The 16,420-nt window shown below is 39.6% G+C and overlaps 1 protein-coding gene across 1 annotated transcript; it reads left to right on the top strand.

Moving 5' to 3' along the window:
* Positions 1–724: 724 nt before the first annotated feature.
* On the top strand, positions 725–14,257 carry mttp (microsomal triglyceride transfer protein; the record flags this gene model as incomplete). The annotated part of the gene is made up of 18 exons (XM_080520368.1): positions 725–785; positions 2,222–2,409; positions 2,556–2,699; positions 4,713–4,820; positions 5,002–5,118; positions 5,208–5,347; positions 5,433–5,583; positions 6,730–6,887; positions 7,026–7,194; positions 8,328–8,435; positions 8,913–9,125; positions 9,210–9,421; positions 9,530–9,627; positions 9,788–9,909; positions 10,011–10,238; positions 11,208–11,332; positions 13,839–14,009; positions 14,110–14,257. The coding sequence occupies 18 exons, from the start codon at positions 725–727 to the stop codon at positions 14,255–14,257; spliced, it is 2,661 nt and encodes an 886-aa protein (XP_080376494.1).
* Positions 14,258–16,420: the final 2,163 nt, after the last annotated feature.

The following is a 16,420-nucleotide window of genomic DNA, read 5'->3' as shown; positions in this document are numbered from 1 at the left end:
TGTTTGATATACATTTTGGTGTTAGTGTGTTGTGGAGACCTCTGGAAAATATTGAACGAACAACACACAGCTGAGATTTTCTAAACCTTCTGGCCCATTGACATGTTGTAATTTGAGAGGAAGGACTGGTTTCTCTCTCACAAACCACTCCCCATTTCCTCTCAGCCAAGACACAATGTATCGACTGTTTTTGATCAGAGAAATGAGGTGAAAGGTATCCAGCATGAGGACTTCTCTCTACAAACCTTTCTGTAAGTAGAAAAGCTGTTTTTGCACTTTCCCCTCCCTTTTAATCAATTTTTAAAGCGCCTTTGGCATGTAGTGTGGATTAAAACAATAAAGCAGCACAGAGTGTGAGTCACTCATGCACCTGAATTGAATCCAACAGGTAATCTCATTTATTTCTCTGATAAATCAATCACAAGTCTGTGCACAGACTCACACATCACCTTTAAAAAGGAGCCACGGTGGCTCCATCTATCAATAATGCAAGTTGCTGTCAAATCTGTGCGCTTCTGCCTCCTGAGTTAATGATTTGCAGGTTATCGCGTACTTTAGTACTTGAGCGTGGAGTTTGGAGTCTGCCCTCCCCTGTGATAAAACATAATAGGAGAAGCCCGGACTTGCTTTGCCTTTCTTTTGTGGCCCCTCGGAGCCTCTTCAGCCCCCTGACTCCCTGTTGTGCCCCGATTTTGTTCCTCTGGCTGCAGGCAGAGGACACACAATGTTGACTCTCCTTGTGCTCCTTCTATGTGCAGCATGCTCTGGGCCAGCTTCTGCTAAAGGTGAGTCGACTGGTCCTTGTGGCCCTTTCTTACACGATTAGACCCTGTTGTGTCGCTTTATGAAGGATGGATTAGTTCACCTGGTTAGAGGAAGAGTGATACTCAGAAAACATTTGTCCAGATGTGACCTTTACGCGGCAAAAAGAAACAAATCCCACTCTTTCATGTGCTGAAGCTTTACCGTGGACTAGAAGATCTAGAAGTTGGTCTTTCTGAACTGTGTCTTGTTAGAGAAAAACAAGCAACTACCGAGAATTTCCAAAATGAAAGCAACCCAGAAAACAGCTCACACTTTTTTTTCTTTGTGGGTTGGTTTTCATAGAGAGCTGCTTTAGTGACATCGCTGACTGATAAGAAAGTTAAACTAATATAGCACAAGAAAAATAAATTTATTCTCTGCTGGTGTTTTGTATTTGGTCAAATGTGTTGGTCAAAAGCTGACTTGTTTTAAAAAAAACTTTATTGTTATTCCTGAAGATGAGTCCTACACTACACACTGACGAGTGATGAAATCAAATACTGACACGTCAGTGTGTCCTCCCTCATGGCCTACTGTCATATCTCCCAGGAAGCTCCCCATTAATAGAGCAGAGGAGAGATTATGATCTTCCCTCCACTGAAGCACACCCAGACAGACAGCCGCTGATTGAATCAGTTCAGTTTAGTTGTTCTCGTCTTTGTCTGTTTAAACCTGACAGAAAAAGCAGCAGGAGATTGGCTCAGTATTTCATCGATGAATTCTCATTCATCCAGATAGGAAGTCTCTCACAGCAAATTTAAATCAGGTCAACTGGACTTGTAAGATGTTTCAATTTGCTTCAAGAGATCTTTAGTTGTTTTAATACAGGGCAACTGCAAGGCCAAGTTATTTCATCTTAAACTCATAACCCCCTTATAAAGTTTGAAAATTATGATTAGAATTAGAAGCACAGATGTGGTGTGGACATGTCCTGTTGAATTCATTCCTGTTGAAGCTGTGATAGGTGGTATGTTGGAACCTACTATTCTCCCAAAACAACCTTTAAAAACATAATAATTATTTGATCACAGTTTAGATAGTGCCTTCTATGTCTCACAGTTTGATTATCAGCAGCTGACAGAGAGTGTGCCTAAATAAACCAATACAGAGGGAGTTTCATTTCATTTAAAAAAAAATAAAAAATCACTGATCACAACCTTAATAATTTGGAAAAACAATTGATGAATGACTCACAGCTGTAATTGACTGGTCATTTCATGTTAGTGTTCACTCTATAATCAGTTGTGCACAAATGAAATCAGAAATCTGAGAAAAAAGAAAGAAAGATCAGCACGAAAGAGAAGCTCCAGTTTGAATCAGCAAAGACACTGAAAGAATAAAAAAATAAAAAGCCAGACATCTAATCCCGGGTCGTTCTGTGGTTTCTTGGTTGTGTTTGTCTCCCGTGTTTCTTCAGGTGTTGCTGCTGGACCCCGACTGAACAACAACCAGCTGTACAAATTCAGCTACGCCACCGAGGTCCTGCTGGACAAAGCCCGCGGGTCAAGAGAGGGCAGTGCTGGCTACAAGATCTCCAGCGACGTTCATGTCAACCTGGTTTGGAGAGATCCGGGCAACAAGGATGACCAGCTGATTCAGCTGGCGGTATGTGAGAATGGACATTATGCTGTCATGTATTAAATACTCCAATGACTTTCATTAAAAGTTGCAGTCTAGGCTGCCTGCCTCCCGTTTCTTCACAGATGATAACCATTGCAGAAAAGGTAAAAAAAAAAATCTCTCTTCAACAGATTTCAAATTTAAGGATTGAGCCTGTGTCTGAAAGACCGGAGAAGAAGAATTTCCTCCATGGAGCCACAACAGAAAGCATTGTGGGGAAAAACAAACTCAGTGCCTTGACGAAACCTTTCTTTCTGCATCTGAAAAATGGAAAGGTAGGACCTTAATATGCAATCGCATCATGAAGGCAACTCCTTCTCCTCTTACTCGAGGTTTTGTTTTGAAATGATGAAGCCTTTGTGAATTACAGAGTAAATTTTACACCAATTACTATGAAACTGCATTATCCCCCTCCTGCAGTTAAAACCAGTTCTGGGTCTAAACTCTGTACAACACATGATATTTGTGTAATGTTAGGAAGGTTTGCTTCTGGTGTTGCATTTGTGTTCTTGAGAGAAAAGGTGAATGAGGTTACTTTCAATGTGCTGGAGTGATGATGCAGGCAGGGGAAATCAGTACAAAGGTCAGCACGTTCTGTCAAGCAATGAATGAATGAATGAGATTGATATGCAAATCGCTCTCACTGTTTGGTGTTTTTGCAGTCGTATACCGCTTATATTCAAAGTCTCATTAAAACACATCGCTGAGTAAAACCTAAAGGAGAAGTTCAGTGTTTGTGATGCAAAAGTGCATCTGCTTCTTACGTATGCCAGATTGTTAAAAACTTAACATTAACCTGCAATTCTTGAACAAACATGTTGTTTGCAATCGACAACAACTTCGATCTATTAAACCTTTAAAGCAAAAAAAACTTGCGCACAGTCTGTACAGTTTTTCACAAATAATAAAGTTTTATTTTGTCATTTTTGCCTATAAATTATATCAAATAAGGAATATTTGCTTATTACCATTTCTTACTACCTCTAATTGGCCATTAACTACACATTTTGAACCCTTAAGATGGATTGTTTAAGTAAAGTAGCATTTTTATTTCTTATCTCCAACATGGCGTGCGGTCAGAGTTCAGGTGTTGGCAGGTTTGTTTTACAACACAACGAGTCGGTAGATATAGATCAATTGCCATACTCAAAATAATATACTGTAATTTAAAAACTACGTGTGATTGCTGCGCTAAAGACAAGCTGAGTAAAAATAAATGATTAGATTGTATAATGACAGTCAGACATTTTAGATTAAGTTAATGCAGATTTAGTTTTTGGAGAAATCTTGAGTCACAAACACGAAAGTGCCTTCTCTGTTATTGTTGGATTATTTATACTGATGGCAGGCTGTGGCAGGAAAAATACACAGACTAGCAGTGGACAGTCTATTTATGGTGGTCCTATCTGATATTGTGGTTGGGTGCCACAAATAACTTACATACTGTATTGGAGACAGTGTGGGATGATGTAATAGACTACTTTACACACTCTTGACTGGGACATAGAGTTCACTGTGGAGCCAAACTGACTACATCTCTGGTGTGATGGTATATTTTGAAGGGCTGGTCCAAACCAAGCTGACATTCGAACTTTGGATCCATTAGTTATTATGGCCCAAAAGCAAATAAAACATGATAAGAGTAAGACAGTTTGACATGTCACTCAAGGACTATTCACGCCGCTCAGGATGTAAATGGAGAATGTAATGAAGTCAATTTACTATAAAGTCCATCTGATACCGTCCCTCGCCTCACAGTACATTATATTTCAGCATACCGTACATGTCAGCCGATAAGTTTGCGGTCATTTTAAACTAAAACAGACCTGACAAGTTTCTTTTTCAGAATTAAAAAAATCTATAATTTAAGGAAGCCTTAGCACAGATTGTCTATATTTCTTCTGAACATGTATCAAAAGCAGCTTAAAAACAATTCAGAATATAAATACATAGAGTCGGCCACTCTCAGAGTTACATTATATCTGCAGGGGATTTACACTTTTAGAAATTTAATGCGTTAATGCCAAAGTAGTCTCGGTTTGTTTTTGATCTGCACTTCAAAGAATAACATTTATTCCTGCGTCGATCTTAAATAGTCCCGATGTCATAACGCTGCATGCATGCTCATGCACAGCAGTGTGTCAAGGAAAACCGCCGCCTTGATAACCTTTGTGAACCAAAGGTTGTTTTTGTCATTTTGTGGCTTTATCTGTCTCTCAGAACCTTGACAAACATAGTCTGACAGCATGAAAATGAGCATGTTGTTTTCTTTCCCAATTCCGTTGTAGACGAAAGCCTTTTATTCCTACTGGGCCGAACCTGCAAACATTAGGAATCTTAAAAGAGGCCTGGCCAGCCTGTTGCAGCTCCAGCTCAACACTGGAAAGGTTATAGAGGTAAGTGGCATTATGTGAAATGTAATGTTTACATGCATGGAAATGGTAAATTGACAAATTTGGTAGCCGTTAGTCACCATTTTGCCCTCAGACTCTTCAACGCATGGGCAAGGGCAGTTAGATAGCGACTAACCTGCTCTACTGCCATGTGCTAAACCTCAACGAACTTTACTTCAAACAGAATGATGTGTCTGGGAGGTGCACGGTGGAATACAAAGCGGTAAAAGGTCAAGTAACAAGAACCAAACTCCTCGAGACATGTAAGACCGCAGAGACTGGATTCACCACACACAGTAAGGTAAGACAGCGACTCGTCTAACATATACTTAATTTATGAATGGCTGTGAGCAGCTTCCGCACTCACTGTATGTCTAAATCGGTCCCCAGGTCTTGGGTGTGAGCAGGAAGTCCAGCTCTGTTTCAGTGTTCACGCTCAAAGATGGTTTCATCAGCACCGCCGTGGCTGAAGAGTCACACTCGGTGGCCGTTAATACTCGGAGATCCACAGCTGCTAAAGTCGTGTCCAGGTAAACATCCAAACTCAGATTTGACAAGTTGTTTCACATGTCATGATGGGACAACTGGAAAAAATGTCTTCTCCTCCCGTTTCAGGCAAACCCTTACATTGTTAAAGAAAGAGGCTGGTCCACTGGAGGCTGCTGGGAAAGATGTCTCCGGGGTTGTCAAATCAATTGATGCCAAACTGGCGGCTGTCGGTATTGTGGCTGAGAAGGTCAAATCCAAGTGCAAAGGCTGTCCTTCAGTGAGTACCTGCTCACATGCACATGCATTGTTTTTACATTCTTGTTCGCATTTTTCATATAAAGAGCTGATATACTCACTGGATGATGTTTAAAGACCAAAGTGAAAGTGAACTTCCTTGAAGTGGTGGAAATGTACCTTGTAAAGAAAAGGAAATGTACCTACTAGAAATTTCTAGTAATTTCGTAAAAGTATAATTTAAGGCAGATCTGTTGTTGTAGACCACAGTAAAATGGCGGATAAGTGGGGGTTTCATTTGAACAATGCAAACTTTGACTTGACATTAAGTTGGTTACCTTTTTTTTACCCAATGTATTCCTAGCAATTTAGAGTGTTATATTAATGAGCTTAAACAAAACTGATTTTTTGTTATCTGATAATATCTTACTGCTTGATTACTTTGATCATGTTTGGTTCACATTACTATTTACAATTAATCTGTTCTTGTGTTTTTCATAAATTGTATATGCAATAAATTAGACGGCTTGTTTGCTTTTTCTAACTTCCAAATCTAGATTTTTTAAAACAAACAAACAGAAAATATTTCCAGCGATGCACATCTTTGTCATTCAATCACTGGCTACTTGTTAGTGCGCTCATACCTGATTGATTTATTAAATAGATGAGAACAGATTAAAACATGTCTTCTAGTGTCCAGAGTAAGGAAACACTTTGATTTATTTAGGATAAATATGATGACAGGAACTGGTTTCTTTTAATCCTGAAAACAGATGTTACAGGTGAATATTTGAAATGGATGTTCACTCCTAGATTTCATAATGCAGATTTTTGGGAAAATCCCAATATACTGCTTTGCTTACAGTATCACAGTATTATGTGATGTGTCAAGTCATAATTCTCTAATTCAAATATGTTTTACTTAACATTACATGGCAGACCCTTCCCAGTACAGCTAACCTCACATGAACTCTTACATGTTATTGCATCATGTAAATTTCTCTTTAAATCTTTCATGACGTCCTTCTGAATATGCAAGGGAACCATTTTGAGTTGTACAAGTCCTTATTAAAACGCGACTCCCGATAGCGCGGTATTTGTAAACAGATCCTGTGTATTTCTGTAGAGCAATTACTGACTGAAGTTGATCTGTCTTCTAATGTTTTCTCCCCTGTGTTCTCCCTCTTAGCTTTTTGAACATTGGCAGGCTGAGAAGAAGCAGATGGAGCCAGCGAGCCTATCCAAGGCCACGGCTCCTCGCAGCTTCCTGGCCCTCATCCAGAGCATTAGGAAGGCGTCCAAGGATGAGATCCTCAAAGTGCTGAACAGTGCTACCAAGACATCTCTGTAAATATAATCCTCCATTTTTCTTTTTTTTTTCTTTGACCTTAACTTTTGTTATTACCATTTGACGATATCTCGATTATCATACTGTTTAATCCTGAGGCGTTCTTGCTCTGTCTGATTTGCCTCTGCTGGTTTTAGACCTCAGGTGGTGGATGCTGTGACTTCCTCCCAGACTTCTGAATCTCTGGATGCCATGCTTCAATTTCTTAACTTCACTGACGCCAAAGGATTGGTTCTGCAGGAGAGATTTCTCTATGCGTGTGGTTTTGCTTCCCATCCCAATGAGAGAGTGCTTCAGGCTCTGTTGGTGAGTACCAAAGAAACAACTTTAAATGGAATTTGATTAGTTGCACTTTCTTGAAGCTAGTTATGGGTTTTGGTTTACCCGGATTTAAGAAGTTGATGTGATTGTCTTTGGGATTTCTTTTAAAGAGTCACTTACCGGTAGTTACTTCACAGATCACTTGTTTTTATAAGTAACTCAGTTAGATTGCTTTTTTAGTTGCCAACACCACCCCCCATGATCTGAACATAAAAATGTATACTGGTTTTGCCGAAAACTCTGATCCCTGCCTCCTGCATCTGCTGATACATATTTAACCTTTGACCTTCATTCTTTGTTGGATTTATATCTCAGTCATGGTTTTATTATCACATTTTTACTATTACTGCCATTTATTTATCAAGAGATGTAGTTATAGTCTGTTGTTGCACTATTTATCTATTTATTTGCACTGCCTGCTCTGTACGACTTAATTTGCCCACCTCCAGGACAAATAAAGTATTTGATTGATTGACTGATTGATTGATTGGTTGATTGATTGGTTGATTGGTTGATTGATTGGTTGATTGGTTGATTGATTGATTGATTTTAAAAGGGTGGGGGCTTATTGCAGTGTTAAGGTTTATTGATGACAATGGTTGGTTCCAATTCTTTTGTGTTACCTGAACACACTGTTGCAGCGGGTTGGCCTGTGATTGGCTGGGAGTGGAGAAGGGGGCAGGTTAGATGAGCATACAGCCTTACTGGCATAACTGCTAATCACTGCATCCATAAGCCTCCTCGCCGGCCTTTCTCCTCTTCTCTTGCCTTGTGACTTCATTGCCAGCATCATCATCCTGAAATTGCCATCATGTCTCCTACGTACATGGCCAGGCCATCTCAACTTTGTCTCTTTCACTTTCTCCCCAAACTATCAAACTTGAGCTATTTTCCTAATTCCGTCCATTCAGCTCACTCAATATCCCTGAGCCAGATGCCACATCCAGTTCAGCCTCTTATTTTTTTGACAGTGCCTTGGTCTGTAAACTGGTCTCACTACTGTATCCATAAAAGTCTTTTTTTTTTTTTTTTTTGTCTAATTGTTGCAGTTGATTTTAGGGGACATTGAACCTACCTTTGACCTTTTGACCAACTAATGAAAAATCTTTTACTTTCAGGATATCCATAAAGGAAAGATCGGCAGCACCGACATCAAAGAATCAGTAGTGATCATTATGGGAGCCCTGGTACATAAACTGTGTCAGAAAGGAGAGTGCCACTTACCGGTGAGTTTCCAGGAGCATACTGGTGGCAGAAGTGCTCACATTATTTACTTGAGTAGAAATACAAGTAAATGTGCTGACTTATCTTCTTCAATGAGGCAAAAGTAAAAAACAAAAGTAAAGGTTCTCAGATATACTCAAGTAACAAGTTAAATTATATGTATTTTTATTTATATTCAAACATTTTATTTTTCATCGTTTTATTTTTCAGTCATCATCCATAGAAGGTTGGAAGGTGTAATAAGACAGTTTGTAGAATGTATAGAGTGAAAAAAAGACAAATCTTTGGATTTGGATTCCACAAATGTATGGAGTAAAATGGGAAAAAGTAGCAAACTGCAAATACTTTACCTGCTACCTGTGGACATAAACAACCTGCTATACTGAAATAAAAAAACTGTACTGATCTTAAAAGTCTAACAAAGTGTGTTTGGCAAGCCCAACTTAGTGATGATCTCCTGCTGTGTGTTCCTCCCTCAGACCGTGGTGCAGGTGAAGAAGATGATTTTAGATGGCCCTGACAGCACAAAGGTTGAGTCCGAGGTTCAGATGTTCCTTCTGGCTCTGAAGAACTCTCTTCTCCACGAGGCCATTCCCATTTTTACCAAATACGCAGAATCAGAGGTGGGTGCTTACAGCACCATCGCCCTAACTGCCCTGCAGAGATACGACTTCAGTCTCATGACCAGCGAGGTGAGACAGTGGCATGCTCTTCCATAATGGTCACCACTATGTTGAAGCACGTGGACTGACAGAAAACACCATCAATGTATTTAGGTGAAACGGACAGTGAACAGGGTCTACCACCAGAATCGACGAATCTACGAGAAGAACGTGCGAGCTGCCGCAGCTGACGTCATCCTCAGTAGCAACCCTTCATACATGGAGGTCAAGAATCTGCTTCTGTCCATCGGATACCTGCCCCATGAGATGAATAAGTACATGCTGTCCAAGATCCAGGACATCATCCGCTTCAATATGCCAGCGAGGTGTGTTAACATGGCAAGACCAGACAATGCAATCAAGGCACCAAATCCTTACGGGTAGTCACATATCATAAAAACCTTGTGCATTCAATATGTTGTTGCTTTTTTCAGCAAAGTAATGCAACAAGCTATGAAAGACATGATTTCCCACAACTATGACCGTTTTGCAAAAGTTGGGTCTTCATCTGCATATTCAGGATTTATGGCACGTGAGTACAAATAAAAAAACAAAAAACCCATCCTTTAATATTTGAAGCTATCAGATTCTTAACACCACGGTTACAAATATAATTTATTCGTCATGCTAATGATTTAATGCCAAGCTTGATTTTCTAATCAAATGAACATCCCTCTCTCCTGTCTGTGCAGAATCCGCTGACATGACCTCCACATACAGTTTGGACATCCTGTATTCAGGCTCTGGGATCCTCAGAAGAAGCAACATGAATATTTATGGTGCAAGTAAAGGATCAGTGCTTCACGGACTCCAAGTAAACAGACAATAAAGGATTAAGAATTTATAAGTAACATAAACTTCTTTGTAGATTTAGTGACACGAAAGCTGAATTTGGATTTTCTTGTTGTCTTTCAGGTTGCAATTGAGGCCCAGGGACTGGAGTCCCTGATCGCAGCCACAGCTGATGAAGGGGAGGAAGACCTGGAGTCATTTGCCGGCATGTCGGCGCTGCTGTTTGACGTCCAGCTGCGACCTGTCACCTTCTTCAAGGGCTACAGTGATCTTATGTCCAAGATGTTCTCCATGACTGGAGAGCCCATGAATGTCGTGAAGGGTCTCATCCTGTTGTCTGATCACTCTGAGGTACGCTGCCACACCACTTAGAGTAGTTGGGGCCCATAACCATTTATTCTCTTTAGAACTGATTCTCAGAAGTATCTTTTGGGGGAAACATTAACATAGATTAATAAAACAGTTTCAACAAATACAAATGTATATTTAATAGTTCAGGAAAAGTGATTAGCCTGGTTGTTGTTACATAACACTTTCAAGATGGTGTGAGGGGCAGAATATGTTGCTTGAACATACTTTGACAGTAGAGATCATGGTTGACGAGCCAGAGTGCAATCTTTTAAAATTAATCTTACTTTAGTTAACTCTTGTGAATTGTTATAAAAACTTTTCAAAGTCATGTCTCAAATATAATTGTAAGGAATTCAGTTACATTGCAACCAACTGAAAACAGCCCATAAACCTTTGAAACACCCTTAAAAAGATCTAGTTTTGGTGGGGAGTCATGAAACATAGTGGTATTTCCCTCACACAGAAGATAATTCTATTTGGATACAAACATAGGAGTTGTAGGTTCAGTTACCTGTGCACAAATGAAAAGGTGGTTATGAACATTGCATTTTTTTTCTCTCTGACACCAGTTCCCCCTACATGCAAATAATCACGATAAAACACTTACAACAAAACAGTGAGATCAGAAGATGTCATACGAGTCATGATGCTGTACATGCTCTCTGTATTTGGAGAGACATGCAAACATTGCGCTCCCAGATAGTCAATGATCACATTTAATGGCTTTAATCATTGATAAACTAGGGTGAATGTCAGCAGTGTCTAAGAGCTTAAAGCTGATATAAGGATGCAGTAATAAATACAATAAATACAGGGCCTAATTGTGTATATATATATATATATATATATATATATATTATTTATTATTAAAGGTGATTTTAAAGACCCAGCTGTTAATAAAATGTGTTTTGTTTTGTTTTTTTAATGGAGAAAATTTTTTTGTATTTTGTGTTTGCTGCCCATGTGCAGGTGATCCAGCTGCAATCTGGTCTGAAGGCGAGCATGGAGGTTCAGGGGGGCCTGGCCATCGACATTTCAGGAGGAATGGAGATCAGTTTGTGGTACAGGGAGTCCAAGACCAGTGTCAACAACAGGTATGTTTCATGGAGCTCAATCGGGGCGTCTCCAGAGCCTTTACATAATGTTACACGCAAACGTATGTGGGTCAAAGGTTAAGCACAGTTGTGGAACATGATCAACGATCTCTCGTAGTTTGTAGAGTATTCTAGGTACAGTGTGATGCAACACACTCACAGCTCAAAGGTCCCTTCTGATAGACAGACACTTCGCCAGTAAAAACTATCATTGTAAATATAGACATTTCAGCCATGTTTCTTCAGTACAAATAGATCACTATTGATGTTAGATTTATATGGACTTTATAGGGTCTATAAGTGTTGCCTGAACCATTTGTTCCACTGACTCGCTGGAATCGGTCCAGTATTGTGCCTCACACCTTTCTCATTTGTCTGTTTGTGTGGACATGACATCAGACCTGTCTGTCCCTCTATTTTAAAACACTGCAGTTGATGGTCAACAGTAGCGGCTGAAAAGGGAGCCCGTCATCATGCTGGTATCAGTTTGCTCTCGGCATCTGGTGATGAAATGGGGTTTAAAGAGTAATGTCACAGATTTTTTAGTATTGAAATGCAGTTTGATTTCATATCGAATATCATTTTCTCATCTCGAGAGCAATAACATTAAGCTGTTTAATGTTTGGTGCATGATTTAGTGAAGTCGTTGCAGAGCCTTCTGACAGATGTGAAACACTTGATGTGACAATAGAGAAAAAAAAGTACAATGTAAGGCATTTTCCTTTATCCAGATTTCACGACTCTTTTGGGTCAGAGTGTACATGATGCATGCAAAGAAACTTGATGAAAGTGTAAGTGATTTTATGTGAACACAGTGATGCTGCATTAATGCCTGGAAGTGTGAGAACCAGAGTTCTGGCTACAGCAGGTGTGAAAGCTGCTGGATTTCTGTTTTTTTAAATGATCCGGCGGTCTCAAGACCTCCATCGGGGGTCACAACTTGAGGATTATTTGTGTGCAGGGGAATGGCAGAGGCAGGTGAATGGATCAGCATAGTTGTACCTCGTCCACTCTGATAATAGACAGGCAGTCTATCTATAGCAACAGAACAAACCACACTGGCATCTCTGCCAAGCCATGCCTGCATGGGCAACGTTACGGAGGTTAGATGTTCAACTGGTTGGCACTCACTTTGATTTGAAACTTAAGGGGAAGTTGTTACATGCTGGTGAGCTCCACTTGTCGACGTCTCAGCTTTACTCTGCGTTGGAGACGCCGTACAAACTGTGCTGCACCAACGCACTGGTCATAAACAAGGACTGCATTGCGTGGGCTGCTTTATAAGGGATACAAAAACTTCTCCTTTTTTTTTCTTGACAAGTGGCTGTGATCTGAGTTAATAAAAGAATAATTACTTGCCAAAATCACAGATATCATGTATATAATATTATAATGAACATATGTTTGATGCTTTATGTCAACTTGTCTTAAAATGTAAGAAAATATGTAGTTTCAGAAGATTTCACATATAAATCTTATTTGTAGGATGTACTACTCCGCATCAAAAATCATTTTCAAACCCCAGCAGTAACTATCCAGGGCGGTTGCACAACCTCCATGTCACATGATAGTGAATGCTTCTTTTTTCCTGGATCAGATTGTCAAACTAATTTTTCTTTGTGATTCAGGAGCCACATGCAGCCCAGTGTTTTCTTGTGTCGGATTAACCAGTAACAACTTTAACTTTCTCTCTTGTTTTAGTGCCAGGGGGGGAAATACAGTTACTGGAGGACAGTTACTTTTTTAAAGTTTTAAAATCGTAGCATGGGGAGGTTTTTGGCTGGACACTCGTGTTCTAATGAATTCAGTGTCTGCAGCGCAGTAGGATCTCACTTGGTTAAAGTGGGAGCTGCTACACAGAAAACACGTTAAGGCTGCAACAGCACAAGTTGGTTAAACTGAGAATTGAATGGGCACTTCGGTTTTACATCTCAATAAAATAGGAACAGAGAACTTTGAAGTTCTAAGTTGCTCAGTGCCATACATATTATAAAAAAAACCCAGTTTGGGTATGAGTTCCTGTGTTTATAACAACGCTGTAGAAGTGCAGTGAGGAACAGCTGTCAGGACTTTTTGAGTCTGACTGGTGAGTTAGCAGTGATCGCTGCCACATTCAGCAGCTGCCAGCTGCCGCAGGTCGTTGTGACCACGAGATTTCATGCTACTGGATGTTTTTGAACCATGACACCGTCAGCTGAATTCCACCAGCAAAGTGTCTCTTGTTTGACTCTTTCCACATGGCAAATGTATCCCAGTGGAGTAATACAAGCATGGATTTACTTTTCCCGCCGTGTCAAAAGTCATAATCAACCGTGACTTGAAGAAGTTGATGTTGTGATGATTTTTTTCTTCTTTTTTTTTTAAAAACAATTGATGCATTTGTATTCCTGAATTTCAGACGCATTCATTGCAATCAAGAACTTTGGACTATGGACACATTGAGGCTGACTATGACGAAAGTCTCTGCACTGATCTAAACTTCCACTTTATGTGTTTGTGTTTTCAGGGGAGCTTTAGTGGTCAGTGGTAACGTTACTGTGGACATGGACTTTCTGAGAGCAGGTGTGGAGGTCAGCTTTGAAACGGAGGCATCCCTGGATTTCATCACCACTGTCCAGTTCTCCGAATACCCGTTCCTGGTGTGCATGCAGATGGACAAGACTACCTTCCCAGTCAGGTATTGTGACACTCCCCCCTATAAAATCAAACACTGGTCTGACTATGTAACTCCTCTTTTGCGAAAATCTCACTTTCACCTTGTTTCTTTCTTCTTTCAGTGAGCGCCTGACTAAATATGAGAGCCTGTCGTCGGGAAAGAGCGTTGTGTCGCATAAGGGTAAAAAGTTCCTCATTCCCGGCTCCGAGTTCCCGCTTCACCAGGAGAACTCAAACATGTGCAAGAAGGTTTTCGACTCCAGCTGGTAGAGAAAACACCACAGACTCTCTGAAGGGGTCACTGCAAACAGGGACAGCTCCCAAACCTCACCAGTGAAAAGGCAGGTCTGCAATAGCCAACCAGTGAAAAAAAAGAAGCAGTGAAAGTTAGATTATCTTTGTTTGTTTGTTTGTTTGTCTGTCTGTCTGACCGACACATGCAATGTTTACATTCCTGAGAGTATTTAAGTCATTTCAGTTCTTCAACTTTTTGGTTTAACTCAGGGATTCTTGCATGGCCTTTTTATGGACTTCTTTTAAAATGTATTTATGATAAACATTGTGAATGTTTTTTTTTTCTTTTCTATTTGTAATACTTAGTGTGATCACTGTAAATTCCCCCCCGATACATTTTTACAGCAAGGAGGAACATGTAAATACCCACACCTCAGAATTCACATGTTCTCCTTTCTCTCAACCTGCTTTTGAATCAACCCATTAAGACCTGAAGCAAGGAAACATACAATTCAGCTTCTAAAAGCAAATGAATGCTATGTGATGTTAATGCTCTTCTGCTTTTATGGTGGTATTGTTTTAAAGCTACATGATGGCGGAGAGAAAGCCACGTGAAAAGATCCGAGTTCATCTCTCAAGGAAAATGTGCATAAATGGTGCAAATATGCAAACAATCATTAGTGGAAGGACAAAAGTATTTACTTTAAGTATTCATGGACAACATGTGTATTTAAAAGAAGAACAACTTATGATTATACCACACACTTGAATTAAACTGTGGATCAGGAAAATATTTCAGATAAATTCTGTTTTTGATAATTATGCTGTTTTTGCTCTGACCAAAAAGAAGAAAGTGTGTGTCATTACTTTTGCAGGTTTTGAAACTATAATTTAAGATGAATCCACCAACACTTGAACGTATGCTTTTGTACATGGCTATGTTGTTCTGAATATGGGTAGTAAACAACTCTGAACCTGTGTTTCCGTATTTAAAACCATGTTGGCTTTGTAATTAACGGACAATAAAAGAATACTGTAAACTTTTAGTCTCATCTTTTACATTTAGCAACAGGGCACAATGGGGGTTTATAGCTCGAGTACGCCTACCTGTAGTAACAGCACCTCAGAAAAACAAGCTCAAAATGAGCGACTAAGATCCCTTTCAGTTTGCTTGTTAGATCTCAAACGTTGTTTAAAGCACCCTGTAGCCCTCATTCGCACTTTTTTTTATCTCCACAAAGTCAAAGTGTACCTTCATGCCTGAAATGCGACACACACTTGTTGATCCAGGTGAGACCATAAATCTTGTCTCTTCCTGTGTCACAGCTGTGACATCAGAGCCCCCTCTGGCATCCAAACACAACAACTGGGCCTTAATGTAGATTCTTTAGAAACCACCGAGAACAGCTGTGGGCAAACCAGTGTCTGCCAGTCTCGCTGCATCCATGGCAACCAAGTAAACACCGCAGCAAACTGTCAGGTTAAACTTAAGCCTCGCCGGGTGATGTTTCAGTGTCACCAGAAAGCTAATCTTGCACGCTTACAGATGCCAAATGTGCACTTCTGTTAGCTTAAATGTGTTCGATTGCCTTTCACTTAAATTTTCCCATCCTTTCTTATCCCTTTTTTTTGTCCCCCTTCCCTGATGATTATATTGGTGGTTTTTAATCAGGGTGTGTATTGGAAATTCCAAAAAGTCTGTTGGGACAACGGAAGAAAATTACATGCACAAAATTGCAAAAATATGATGATAAAATAAAATAACTAAATTGTTTAGCTAAATTTGAAGAAAATCGCATTCATGTGTGCACAATTTTTTTTAATAAATTGTGATTGTAGTTTAGGAACGTGACAGAATGTTTATTTTCTTCTGGTGAATAATTTAATCATTGCCATTTACTCATTGTGTACCCCTATTTCAATACGAAACCAATAATGAAGGGATTGTCAAGCTAATGAACTTTAAATATAACAATTTATATTTAAAGTTCATTAAAAACACTGATCATTTACAAAACAATATATATAATAGATGTCTGGGCCAATTAAGTTTTACGACCACTTTTCAAGGGTATTAACTGTTTAAGCCCTGAAAAGTGATTGTGATGTAGTTTCTTTATAAATTGATATATTATAAAATAATTTTAAAATGAATAAAGCTACCAGTACGTTTTAAACACCTTTGTTACCCCACAGCAG

The sequence above is a fragment of the Blennius ocellaris genome, assembly GCF_963422515.1.
Source record: "Blennius ocellaris genome assembly, chromosome: 3".
Taxonomy (NCBI): Eukaryota; Metazoa; Chordata; class Actinopteri; order Blenniiformes; family Blenniidae; genus Blennius; species Blennius ocellaris.
Note: the sequence above shows the minus strand (reverse complement) of the source record. Positions and strands in the feature narration are given on the sequence as shown.